The sequence below is a fragment of the Drosophila bipectinata genome, chromosome XR (genome assembly GCF_030179905.1).
Source record: "Drosophila bipectinata strain 14024-0381.07 chromosome XR, DbipHiC1v2, whole genome shotgun sequence".
NCBI lineage: Eukaryota > Metazoa > Arthropoda > Insecta > Diptera > Drosophilidae > Drosophila > Drosophila bipectinata.
In genome coordinates, this window is record NC_091735.1 from 25782547 (window position 1) to 25795775 (window position 13229).

The 13229-nt window shown below is 47.4% G+C and overlaps 1 protein-coding gene across 5 annotated transcripts; it reads right to left on the reverse strand.

The window, feature by feature from the left end:
* Positions 1-473: 473 nt before the first annotated feature.
* On the reverse strand, positions 474-12355 carry LOC108123874 (uncharacterized). Of its 5 annotated transcripts, XM_017239269.3 has the most exons (7): positions 12121-12351; positions 9707-9871; positions 6905-7012; positions 2306-2667; positions 1903-2038; positions 1612-1842; positions 474-1520 (listed from the first exon to the last, which is right to left on the reverse strand). In XM_017239269.3, exons 2-7 carry the CDS (start codon positions 9848-9850, stop codon positions 1455-1457), a joined length of 1047 nt encoding a protein of 348 aa, XP_017094758.2. In that variant the 5' UTR covers positions 9851-9871; positions 12121-12351; the 3' UTR covers positions 474-1454. The 5 variants fall into 5 exon arrangements, with proteins under 5 accessions (XP_017094758.2, XP_017094760.2, XP_070139172.1 ...); XM_017239271.3 differs by lacking the exons at positions 474-1520; positions 1612-1842; positions 1903-2038; positions 2306-2667 and adding exons at positions 3745-4211; positions 4419-4750 and having other exon boundaries at positions 12121-12353; XM_043212904.2 differs by lacking the exons at positions 474-1520; positions 1612-1842; positions 1903-2038; positions 2306-2667 and adding exons at positions 4772-5243; positions 5635-5980 and having other exon boundaries at positions 12121-12354.
* Between the last annotated feature and the right edge of the window lie 874 nt (positions 12356-13229).

Below are 13229 nucleotides of genomic sequence, written 5' to 3' on the forward strand. Positions count from 1 at the left end.
TTCCCATCCCGTCCCGTACCGTCGCTATCCTCGCTCTGTCTCTGTCGCCCTCGACCAGGTGTCTTTCATCTTCATCTTATTGTATTTTTCTCCCAACCACAAAAACCTCCAGGACCTCCCCCAGGAGACATTAGGCTGACAAACAATGCGGCCACCCAGCCACCCATCCACCCAGGCCCCTTTTCAGCATGTTTATGGCCAGATTGATGCTAGCCAGCCAACACTTGCGTTTCCAGCCCAAAAACGGGGGGCTGTGTGGGCGGAAAATTCAAGAGAGAAAAATCAGTTAGATATGCAAAAGAGGTGGGGGACAACTGGGGAGAAAACTCGGACCGGAAGCCAAGAAACTCAGATTTTGACGCCGCTCCTGCTCGGCACTCGGCTCGAGTGAAATTATGCAACAAATTATGCAAGTCCTTAGCAGGACGCTGGCACACCTGAAATTTGGCAGTGGAAATAAAACACGCTTCCTCTTTATATTACAAACGATTTCAATTTTATTCTATACAATTTTTCAAAAGTTTTTACTTAGCTAGGCTACGGAAAAATCTTCTTAGTGGGGGAACACAATTCGCTTAGAAGTAGTAGTGGGGCATGAGTGTAAGGCTTAAGGAAATCGAACCAAGTTGCATTATTGATACTATCGATTCAGTGTATTATTGCGCTTGTGTGTTGTGTGATTTGTGTTTGTTTGTGTGTATACCTTGTGGCCAAAAAGACACAAACAAAGTGATAAAGGATGCATTTCGATTTCGATTTAATTTCGATTAACTGCTTTTGTGAAGACGTGATTTTCCTCGCCTCGGCATTTGTCTGCTTCGGTTAAAATATTTAAAAATAATAGTAAATAAAACACCACAGTCATGATTTGTAATGAAAACCAAAGTATACACAAAGAAGTGGAAACCCGTTCCGCTGGAAACCGGGACCGGAAAAGATCGAGGAAAAGCGGAGGAAAATTTGCAAAGGCAAAATATTTACAAAAGTGCGAAGAGGAAGCTCGTAAATTCATTTTTTGAGACGCGAGTCGTTAGTTAGCTTGTGACGATCATCGTTGTTTTTCATGGGTAGGTTCATAAATAAAAATCCTTCAGTGATTTTGTTTTTTTAATATAATTTTGCTTACAATTTTATGTTTTTTTTTTTAGGTTAAAATTAAACTAATTGTATTTTGTTTTAAAAATTGTCTAAAGTAAAAAAAAATGATAGTCCAAAGGAGTTCTTGTTCGATCGATGTACAAAATTGTTCAGTGTAGGTGAGTGTTCGAAATGTCGGTGACAGATGTCGATAGAGACAGGTATAGCAAGAGTGAAAGAGACGGGGAGAAACAGAGAAAGAGAGAGAGAGAGAGTAGGGGAGCGTGATCTGCTGCTGCTTTTGACTCCGAGCAAATTGAGAGTGACTTGACTAATTTCGGCGAGGGCGTGACTTGTCGACTGACCCTTGACCTTTCTTAAATCAGCGCCGTTATGAGCTTGGCCTTGAAGTTCACGAACTTCTCGCTGGTGGCAGCCACGCGCTGAAAAGAGAGAGGAGTAACAAGTTAGCACAAGGGCTTAGAGCTATTGGAACGCCTTGTGGCGAGTTCGAACTGCAACGGAATTCCTTACCAGTATCAAGTCCTGGACCAGGTTGGCCAGACCGCGGTTGGCCAAGACCACGAGCCGGGTCACGGGGCCGGGAATGCCCTCGGTGTAGCCGTCGGCGTTCCGGGTGGTGTCCCCGTCCGCATCCGCGTCCCCTCCCAGGCTGGCACTCGCACTGACGCCGCCGCCGGCTCCTCCGCCCACCGAGTTGGCCGCCTCATCGCCCTGCTGGGTCTGAACGCTGCCCGAGAAGAGCTACGAATAGGGGCGCATAAGCTGGGGAACAGTGGGGTACCACTAATAGGGAGTACTCACCCGCACCACGTCCAGCAGGAAGTTGCCGGAGCCGCCGGCGCCCAGGGCATTGCCGCCGGCCGCTCCACCTGCTCCGCCGCTGGAGCCTCCGGCCAGACCCGCTCCGCCAAAGCTAAGGAATCTTTTGAACAGATTACTATTTTTTGGAGGCCATTCCGAGTGATTGGGTTTGTTGTTTTTAGAGTGGAATGTGGTGGTTTGTAGTTTGTAGTTGGTTGCGATTAGTTCGTAGTTGGTTTTGTGGGGGGAATGAAAAGGAAAGTGTTGCATAAGTGGATTGCCGAAAGTTCGATTATCAATTTTTCATTGGAGGTTGATTAAGGTTATCGAGTAACTGGCTGGGTTGGGTATTGAAGGGTCTCCATAGTAGGGGAAACTCTAGTATGGAACCCCAATGACTCACCTCTTGTTGCGATCGTCCAGCTCGGCAGTCTCCTCCGCAGAGTCCAGGGTCAGCTCGTCGATGGCTGGGGACTTGGACTCCGAGAGCTGCAGGTCGTTGGTGCTGAGGGTGGATGAGGCCGAGGAGGCCCGGGAGCCGGACAACTCGTTGTTGAAGCTCAGCTGGATCGGCTCGTTGGACTTCAGGGGAATAGGGACCTGGGCGACCTCCAGCGAGGAGCCGGAGGACGAGGAGGACGGGTTCAGGGAGGCTACGGCCGCGGCGGCTGCTTCCGCCTCCTTTACCTGGCGGGCCACTCGGATCGTCTCCTCCAGCTGCTTGTTGATGGCCGACAGATCGATTTGAGTATCGCTGGCTCCGTTCTGGGTTTCCAGTTTTCATCGATGAGTTCGTTGGTGAGTTTTTAATCGATTTTTGTACCAATTTTGTAAATTTCATGTGGGTGGTAAGGTGTCGAGTGGAGTGTGTGTAGGAAGGAGGCGAGGAGGAGAGTTGGGGAAGGAAAGTCGAGTGGAAGGAGTGGGGAGTGACAGGATGGGAGGGTTCAGAGTTCAGCAAACAGCCCAAGCACAAAAGGCAAAGCGCGGGAGTCAGCGACGTGTGTTGTGTGTTCGGATCAGTGTATTGAGTTTCGATTTGAGTTTATCGCATTCGAATTCATCCAGTAATGGGGGGTCCCGACAAAATGTTGGGTTAGGGTGAGTATTGGGGTGAGTTATGTACGGTGGAGACATTTAGAGTGGGTTTATTTTTGAGTTTTGATTGTCGATTGTTGCGTCGATCGATTGGTTTTGATTAATTCGATTGGTTTCGATTGAGTTCGATTGATTGATGACGTGCACAAATGCGTTTCGATGTATTTGTGTATACATTTTTGGTCGGTTCGTTTATTTGATTTTAGGTTGTGGGTCAGTTATCGGTGGAGCGTTCGTTGTTTATCGATCGGTTTCGATTCGATTCGATTTGATTGATTGTTGGTGAGTTATTGCATTGCACAAATCGAATCGGGTTTTAATGGAACATGAAAATAAAGAGAAAAATACAAAAATAAGCAAAAGAGAAAACAAAGAGGCGAGAGAGCGCACACAGAAAGAAAGAAAGCTAGGTCTAGTAAAATCTTTATTGGCTCATTATAGGCATTTAACCTGTAAACTCTGTAACTAGTCATTGCTTCTTATTTTTGCTTCTTTTTTCAGGAAAATGCGAAGACTGCGAAATGAGTGCGGAAATGAGTACACCGAATATGTATGAATATTTATTCGAATGCTGCTGTATGGATGAGGTCACAGAGGGAGAAGTAGAGAGTCGATCATGGGAATGTACAAGTGATTTTTGTGAGTGTTGAGGTAAGTACTCAATCTGAACCTTCTTGCGAAGAATATCGGAGAACTGCAGAAGAACTCTATCTCAGCCCCGAGTGTATCAAGAGCTGGAGAATCTGGGATTGTTCCGCAAAAGTCGTAACGGGGCGATATATTTGAAAACGTATTATAAAAGTTCTTACATGGCTAATACAATATAAGTGTACAATATATACGGTTATCCTCTAAAAACACCTATTAACCTAGGTAGGGTGATGTGCGCATGAGAAGGAGGGAAATATTTGTACAGGAAGAGTCACTAATGGGGATTCGGAGAGTAGGAGGAAGAAAGAGGCGCAGAAAGTAAGACAGCGTAGAGAAAGAGGAAGAGATAGAGTCACGGATAGGGACAGCAAGATGATCGATTTTCTAAGGATAGTTCATGTTCTGGGTGTGTGTGTGAGTGTGCTGAAAACCAGTGTGGTAAAAGTAATTTCAAAACAATCAGTGTGGGTTAAAATATCGACTTGATTTAATTTTCCGTAAACTTTGAAATATTTTTGCTTTGGGTTTGTGTGTCGGGAGGCCGCTGTTGTTGGTGCATTCTGTGCGAAGAAATTTTGGGGAAAGAGAAACCAATTTAAAAAGCCAATTCGTTCACGGCATAACCCGAATATCGGCCCCGAAAAGCCGCTTCAATTTGATGATATTACTCGCTTTACGGAAGGATGCAAATTGAGAACATCTTTTCGGGCGATACTTTTTTGTGTGGGTTTCGGTATCTCACAGTTGTTGTAGCAAATAAAACGCACTTTTTATGTTGACTTGTGCCCTGAGGGACCTAGGTGGACTCGGTGGTAGTGGTGGTGGTGGTGGAGCTCTTCTCCGTCGCGTCGATCTCATTGTCGTCGTCCGGCTCGAAGGTGGGCAGCTCGATGGTGACGCGGGTGCCGCTGGAGTCACTGGAGGTGCTGGTGGAGGAGCCGCTGGAGCTCGAGCTGGAGCTATCGTCGTCATCGAAGTCGGCGTCGAAGCTGGTCCTGGCCGCATTAGCACTGTTGCCCTGAATGGCGGTCCGGAGGACAGTGGGTCCCAGGGTGCGGAGCAGCTTGGAGATAATGCGGTTGGCTTGCTCGTCGATTTGCTACAACAACCACGAATCGGGTGCATCGAGTTTCGGTTCAAAACGGGCGGTGCAAGGGTGTGGAATATTAGATTACTTTTACTCTGTTTTCGGTTAGGTGTGTTCAATGGGAGAGAGACCTACGAGGTGGATCGTGAGTGAAGGATGATTTCTGAAAGGGGAGTTCTACTTTTTTGGGGGGTGTCTTGTGAACCATCTGGGGAACCATTTACTGAACCGATGAGGGAAGTTTCGATATGCCCTGCTTTTGTTAGAAAATAATGCTAGTGTGTCTCTCTATCTTCGGCTGCATCCTTTGTGACAGTGACTGTACTGTGATTGTTCTGTTGTGGTGGTTTTGCCTTTTAAATCCTTGGTTCTTAGCCTTTGTCTGTCCTTTCCTCTCATCCTTTTTCAATTTCAATCAAAGACGGGCAATAATTTTGTTATGAGGTTGTTGTCAATGGTCGGGACTTCGGTCGATGTTGAGCTTTCTGTCGCTGTTAGATTGTCTCTGGTTGTGATAAAATAATTGGTAGAATTTAATAAACGATTGATATCAGCTATAATGTTTAACAATAGAGGTTCGTCGATGCTGTTGGTGGGATTCTGGATGGTGGAGTCTCGTGGTAATTGGGATAGATCGGTGACAGAATCAGTATCAGTAGTGGTGCTGATTGCTGTCGATGGAGTTGTTGCAGATGCGGATGCACTCGTGGTTGATGGCTCCAGGGAGCGCGGAATGAGCTCAAAGAGAGCCTCCACTGGCGAGGTTGTGGTGGTGGTGGTGGTGGATAAGGTGGGGTTGGAGGTGGTGCTAGTGGGATTACTGGAGCTGGTACTTGAGGTGGTAGTTTCTGGAGTTGTTGTCGGTAATGATGGCTGATTTTCGGAGCTACTGTCACCTTGGTTTCCAGCTTCCGATGTTTTCGGGGCAAAGGTCGGAAGATCGATCTTGATCCTCGTGCTCTCGTCCACCTCATTGGCCTTCGAGCTGACGGCGCTCCTCGTCGCCGGGGCACTGGGACTGGGACTGCTCGATGCACTGCCCGACGACCCGCTGTCGTCGTCATCGTCGTCGAAATCGGCATCGAAGTCGGCATCGAAACTGGAGGAGGGCGTGGTGGCGCGCCCTCCGGCACCACCAGCCGCAGCCCCACCCCGGTTTCCGGCCAGAACACTGTTCAGTAGGCCCGGTCCGGCCACGCGTATTACCTGGGCTATAATTCGATTGACTATCGAGTCGATTTCCTAGCGAAAGATCAGCAAAATATCAGCAAGTGCTTTTTACTGTGTGTTGGTTTGTTGATTTTTGAATGGATTTCTTTGGTGGTTCTGCAGTTTGTAGCTTTTGTGACACCACTTTTTACCTCATGAAATGTTGGATGCGGTTCGTTGTGTAATCTCAATTTGTTACTCGTTAGTTGACTGTTTCGTGATGATCTTGGCCAATTCGGAGCGGTATTCTTGTATTTCTTACGGAAAACTTAACGCTGTAATGCTGTAATCGATGGCGGAGTCTGTGTTGTGTGTGGTTTTTGCAGGTTCGACATTTCAGTGGGTCATTCAGTGGATAAGTGGGGTCATGATAATTACAGGGAGGTGCTAGGGTGCGTGCTAGTTCTGGGATTTCGATAGAAAAGACATGGAACATGAGGAACGCGGGGTTTTCCGGGACACCGATTTTGGTAGAAGCCAATTTGGTTGGGGAAGAAGCCTTAAGGTAGGGGGACTGTATTTCTCGATTAGCGCTCCTTGGTGAACTCCCCATCGGGCTCAAATTTGGTGAGGTCCTCGGGAAGGCTATCGTAGTCCTTGGAACCGGTGTCCATGGCAGTGCTGGGCCCGCTCTCGTCGGAGTCCGGGGCCGGGTTCCTTGGATGAATACCCCGGTCGAAGGCCGGATTAAGGACCGTGCCCAGGACCACGGGTCCCACGTTTTGCAAAACATTATTCACTATCCGATTGATCTGCGTATTGATCTCCTATGTGCGATATATGCAAGGTTCAATACTCTTTTCTAGAAACGATTTTTCAGTTGGGGACCTAGCCTCAAGGAGAGAGACCTAGCTAAGGGGGTCCAGGTTGCTGGTTATTGCTCGTGTGGAGATATCAGGGGCTCTGGATGGTTTATGCCAAAAAACATGTATGGGAAGTTGAGAGTGGGAGACCTACCTTGGTGATGTCGGGGAAGAGTTCCCGCAGCAGCCCAATCGTCCTCTTGTTCCGATCGGCAATCATCTGCTCCTGGTCTTTGGCGCCCAGCGTGAGGACGTCGATTTCCTGGAAGGGTTTGCAAATTAGTCGCCACGAAATGAATATAATACAAGGTACGGCTTATTATTGAGACTTTAACAACTCTATACGTCTGTTGCATAATCTGGCCGGGCCAAAGAAAAACATTAAGTAAAACAAAGGTGCCCACAAATTGACAAAACTTTCACTTTAGACAATGAGTAGCCCCTGGCTCTTGCTCGCCCTCCGGCTCGGCTCGGCCCCTGGCTCTTTGCTCCGACGCCACTGTCATTTCAATGGTAATCAAGTTCCAAGTGTAAATTGTAATTTTGCAGTTGTAGTTTTTCGTGGCTACTTTTGGTTTCAGCCAAGTGCAGTGGGTGGTTTGGTGGGCTTGAGGGCTGGTGGGCTGGTTGGCAGTTGGTGGTTCAATTTGCTTTCCGCCAAGAGGCCAGAGAGGGCTTAGAAATGACTTGGCAAAAAGTTGTTAACGCTAATGGGCAGTTGCCTCCCTACAGCGACGGCCGAAACAACATCGGCCCGCCTTCTAAGCTACAAAACTATTTCACAATAAATTTTTAAATTGCATTAAAATTGCATTTAGTGGGTGGGTGGGCTGTGAGTGGGCGTGAGGGCAACAATCAACGGCACGAGTCGCCAACTAGCAGGGAGCAGCAAAAAATGTGTAAAGGCCACCAGGTGCCTGGTCTTGGATTCTGAGCAGCACAATCTAATAATATGGCATAAACACTCTAACAATTGCAAAAGTTTGCGACGTCCTCAGACAAAGGGCAATAGTGCGACAGTATCGGGCGACAGGAGAGATATCCTGCCGGGATATTTACTCGAGTTTCTGTTTCCCTTGGCTCATTAAATGGCAGGAGGAGAGTATGGATTGGAAACCGTACCTTCTTAAATACTCCTCCGTCGCCTTATGGGTTGTTCTATGGGTATTTGAATGCCCTAGGGGCGGGTGCTTTGCAGTGCTTAATTGACTCAAAAGTCGGTGCGGAAGTTGACTTTTACTCGCGGGCGGAAGTCAGCACAGGCGGCAGCAGTGAAAAGCATAATGATCATCACGAGGGCTGCTGATGAGGAGCATAATATAAACTTTTGCTAGTTTGGCCAACAAACTGTTGCCAACTCGGTTTCGCCCTTTACCTCTGGCGCCCCTCTCAAGTGTTCATCATATTTTAAGCTGTCTGTCAGTGTCAGTTTAGTGCGACAATTGTTTTGATATGGCCCAGAGAGGGGTGAGTGGGGAATGGGGCTCAGGGCCCGTGGCTCTGGGCTCGGGGCAGAGACTGCTTATGGCAAAAGTTACGTTTTATGGGATATCTTAATGAAATTTAAATGAGTTCCAACACAGAAGCTCTGAAGCTGCCTCGTGGAAAACGTCATCAAGGCGATCGCTGTGAATTTTAAACAGCCTTCTCCACATTCTACATAGTTTTCGGTTTTTTGTGTTTAGTGCCAAGGCGGAAGTAGGGGCCCACTGCATATAGAATCGGCCCGATAATCGATTGACATAAATTATCGGACTGGAGCCCCCACTTGTCGCGCATAAATGCATATATTTACATGGCCGTGAACAAATTCTTGCTGTTTCGAAACAGAAACGATGGTCCCATAAAAACATAAAAGACGAGAGGTCATTAAGACATTTCAAGCAGCCCGCCCGAGCCCGCACGGGGGCGTAGCAACAAAAGCCACTCGAAGTGCAAGTATCGACTTCATTAATGTATTACATCTTTTTGGGCCATGTTTTGACCCAGTTTTCGCTTTCAAGCAAAATTGGGAAACAGCAAAACAAGCCCATAGATGTGTGTAAATTTTGGTTTGATTGTATCATCTCGGGAGGTGTTAAAAATCTTGTTTTGTAAATATCGTCTCTTTGGACAACATAATATTCGAAATGTCAGCTGCGGTATTTAAATGGGCTTGGATACTTTAGAGCCAGTCGCCGAGAAACATGCTAATTTGTGGCAACATTTAAGTAAATTGTTTCCCGCCTCCCACACCTTTGAACCTCGTTGACTCGGCTCGGACAAAAATCATCTTTCCCACTTTTAATTGCCGAATACGGGGACTGCGGTGCAAATTTGATGTCCGAAGTGAAAGCCGCACCAGTCTTGGTAACAAATGAAGTAACAAATTAGCACAAGGGGCCTGTAGCCGGGGTGCTAATTGGCCGACAGTACGATGATCGAATGGGACTTTGCATTTCGGACTCTGGGGAGTATTTGGGGAAAAATGGGGAACTGGGGAACCGACTGTAGAGTGTCGACTGTCTGCTGGCAATTAAGTAATTAAATAATAGATTCGAGAGGGTTGCTCAACAGAGTCCGGTTATTGGCCGGCCAGCACAGCCCCACTGGCCACTGCCTACTGGATTGTGATGAAAAGCGCAAAGCGAAAAGCCAAAATCCCAACAGTTAAGGAAACAGGTAGCCAGTGTGCCAACTTCCTTGGAACTGGTTCAGGCCAAGAGGCTGAGTGGCTCAGAGACTGAGTCTCTGAGTCGACTCGATTGCAGATCGGAGATCCAGTCACGCTAGTTCGGCGGGCCCAGAGACCCCAAAACCCGCATTTGACCAATACAGATACCAATACAAAGCTAAAAGCCAAAAGTAAAAGGAAGTTTCCGTCGAGCTGTTGGCCAGGCCAACGGGTTTTGATCGGGCCATTCGAACGTGGTCGAAAGGGCTGTTCAGGTGGAGGTTGCAGCACTCCAGCACTCACCTTGCCATTGGACAGGGGGATCTGCAGGACGTCCAGCTCCTGGTTTCCGGCCGGACTGGGGAGGGGCACGGCGCTGATGGTGACCAGGCACATGACGCTGGCCAGGACTAGCGCCAGGAGTTGTTCTCTGCTCGGCTGCCTCATGGTGTCTGTGCTCTTCTAGTTCTGAAACGAGATGGGATGCGATGGGTTAGTGTTGCGGAGGGTTAAGTGTTTGAAGATATAGATATAGATCGATGTGAGCCACTCAATGGCCTCTCATGTTTGATTATTCAAAACACTGTAGTTAAGCGCCTAAATATTTTAATCCATAAATTCGGAGACCTTCGGCTGCGGCTATAATTCGTTTGGCTTATTGATTCACTGGCCAGTCGTTTTGGCCAAGGTCTGTCTACGGCTCTAACGATAACTGTCAATGGCAGCCATCGGCTTTGGCCTGGCTAGTCGCTAGTCTCTAGTCGCTTGTCGCTTGTTTCTGGTCAAGTTTAAATGTTGAGCATTTCTTGGGCAACGCGGCGTATGAGTAATTTGTGGTCGCAAAACATCGGCCCATTCATCAGGCCCGAAGAGGCGAGACAAAAAGAAAACACAGCTATTAGAATTATGTAACTTTTCACTTGTTACATTCGGCGGCGCTGCTGGCTGCGAATACTTTGCTTGAATTTTTAGTGGATGCGTTTTGTTTCGTGCAACTTCTCCGGCTGTAGCTTTGAAAAGCTCTGCTTTTGTTTGAGGAAATTAAAGGTCGGAAGGTGGGGCGGGGCGGAAGCAGTGACGCTACAGGTGCGACAGGTGAGAAAGGTGCGAAAAGCAAAACAAGATCCGTGAATAGCTCAGAAGCGCAGCCAAAGGAAAGCTCTAATTGGAGAAAAAAACGAACTGAGCAAGAACGGCGGGAGAGTTCGTTTTGGCCTCAGCCCGGCTTGGGAGTCTTGGAGCTCATTATTATCTGCGTCTCTATTTGCCTTTTAATCAGGAAACCAAGCAACCGCCAATTAAAAGCGCTAAAATTCTATTAGACTTTGAAGTGCGGGGCAAAGGTGAGGGTCAGAGGGCCCTGAGTGTCATCGTTTGGAAGTCAAACAGCTAGAGCTCCCAAGACGCGCGATTAGTCATCAGTGTGTTCTGGGAACCTGCCAAGGTCTAGCCCTGTCTCGGCCTGTTAGCCCTTTCTTCTGAGGTCGGAAGAAAGGGCAACACACTCGACTGTGTTGACCATCAAAGTGGCCTTAAGTAGGGCGTGTGAGAGCCGAAGACTCGACAGAAGACAGAGAGAGGTTTGGTGGTGGGGAAAGAGATGGGGAAAGAGAAGGTAGAGAGAGCGGGAGTACCGGACTGGCAACAAAACAGTCAGCCTGTTATGTCATCTTCCAGCTCTGCTTTGGCTTTTACTTTCAGCTAAGCTGCCCTCTCTCTCTACTGTCTTCTGGCGTCTCTTTCTGCCCGGACTCGATGATCCATTTGCTTCTATCAATTGTCCCGAGTGATCGGCGATTAATTATCGACAATGCAACCGTGACTTGACACATTCGGGGAGTTTCTTTGTGATTTTGCAGACGGAACTGTGGCGCTCGTTACATTTGTAGTTACATTGCATTATTACAAGCACGGTGCGGTACGAAATCATAAAACGAAAATCAACTTCTGGCATTGAGTGCATGTCGCAATTAAAAGGAAAAAACAAAAAACAAAAATCAAAAATCAAAAACCAAAAACAACGGCAGTAATCAAGGCTTGAGTGGGATTTTTGGGACATTTCGAAACGACAGGCCCAAAAAGCGCGCTCTCAACTGGGCCAAGAGTCGTTTCGTGACATTCCGCTTGTTTTCCTTTTGGAATGGATCTGAGAATAGCCGGCTGATCTCAGAATAGGACCCGTATAGACTTCTTAACCCTTTTCTTTGCGAGCCAACACGAACATCACAAATTCAGAAAACAAAAACAGAAAAAAAAGCAACAAAATAACACGTCAATACAAACGATCTCTCGAAACGCAACTTGCAAATTGGCAATCAAAACGATTTTGTGTAATAATTGGGTAATACAAGAAAATGAATGTTCAAAGTGGGAAATTGAGCCAATATCGAGTAAAGTTCAGCACACGCGTCGTATTTTGGTTTCGGTTTTGGTTTTTGGTTTTTAGTTTTCGGTATTCGGTATTCGGTTTTTCGGATTTAAGTTTTCAGTTTTCAGTTTCTTGATCTTTCTTTCACAAAACTTGATGAATATTTTGTTTAGCACAGCAAAAAAATAGAGCAAAAAAATGATGGCGTATCAGAAATGTATGCTTCGGGGGCTTCAGTTTCTAGGGCGTGATACTTTGGTTCTGGGCTCGGTTTCGAGTCCTCGCGGTGGCTCCTTGGGAGCCTGTTCAGTTTCAGGGTAATTTTCAGGCACTTGACGTGAATACATACGCGTTGGTTAGCAAAGGCGTCTGCTTATTGTTTCAGACTCGGGTTCGGATCAGTTTATATGTAGGTAAGTTAGTTTGGCTGCTAAAAACAACAACAGAGGAACACAGCCCAAAACAAAACAATGTGAATTTCGGATGGGATCTTATGGGATCGTGTGGGACTGGAGCTGACTTGGCTGACTTGGCTGCTCTCAGCGGTGTCTGGGCTGTTGGGCCTGCACTTGATTACTAACGTGATTTTATCACACACAAGCCACTAAAGCTCGAGACAAAGCGCGCGTCCGCCGCCGACTTCGGCGGTCGGCGTTGGCAGCGGCGCTGGCGTTGGTGTTGCCGCTGTCGCTGTTGCTGTTGCTGCTCAACTCCGTCGGCGCCCAGCTCAACACCCGCCCCCTGCTCCGCCCACCCCGGCTCAGCCTCTTGCCAACTTGCGGGCTGCAAGCCAGCTCGGAACGAAATCGAAAGTGAGCCAAGTCGAGCTTGAATCTCGAGTCGTTTCGACCAGGCCTTTTGAGTGGATTTCGGATTCAGGCTGCTATTTTACGCTTCTGGCTTTTTCGGCTCTTTGGCTCTGCAGCTAGCAGCTCACAGCTCACAGCTCTTTGCATTTTTGTTGTTTTTCATTTCTTTAGTGTTTTTTTTTTGCCAACACGATTACGCGAAAAGTTTCCGCTTCGTGACTGCTAACTGAAGTCTGGCAGCCATCAGCTGGATGCAAAATGCGAATGCGAATGCAAAAGTGGCCAAGATGCCAGCGGGTCGTGGCCAGGATTAGAGCCTGTTTTATTATTATTTCTCGTCATTTTGTTATTTGTTACTAGTTACTTGTAGGCGTCTTACACAACACCCTCCAGCTGCGCATCGTTATGCCAGCAATTCAAATAGATATTCCAACAAATTCAATTTTGACCGCAAAGGCATTTGGGAAATCCGCCTCCGAGAGTGGGTCACACATTTTCGAGGCGATGAGGAATTCCTAACATACTCATCTCGGAACCGCTTGGCGGTGTTCGAATTAATTCAGCCACGAATCGATTTACCCTCCGATTGTTCCTTCTGATATTAGCCACGACTTTTAAGCCCAAGGTTCGGCCCCACAAATTTCCGTCT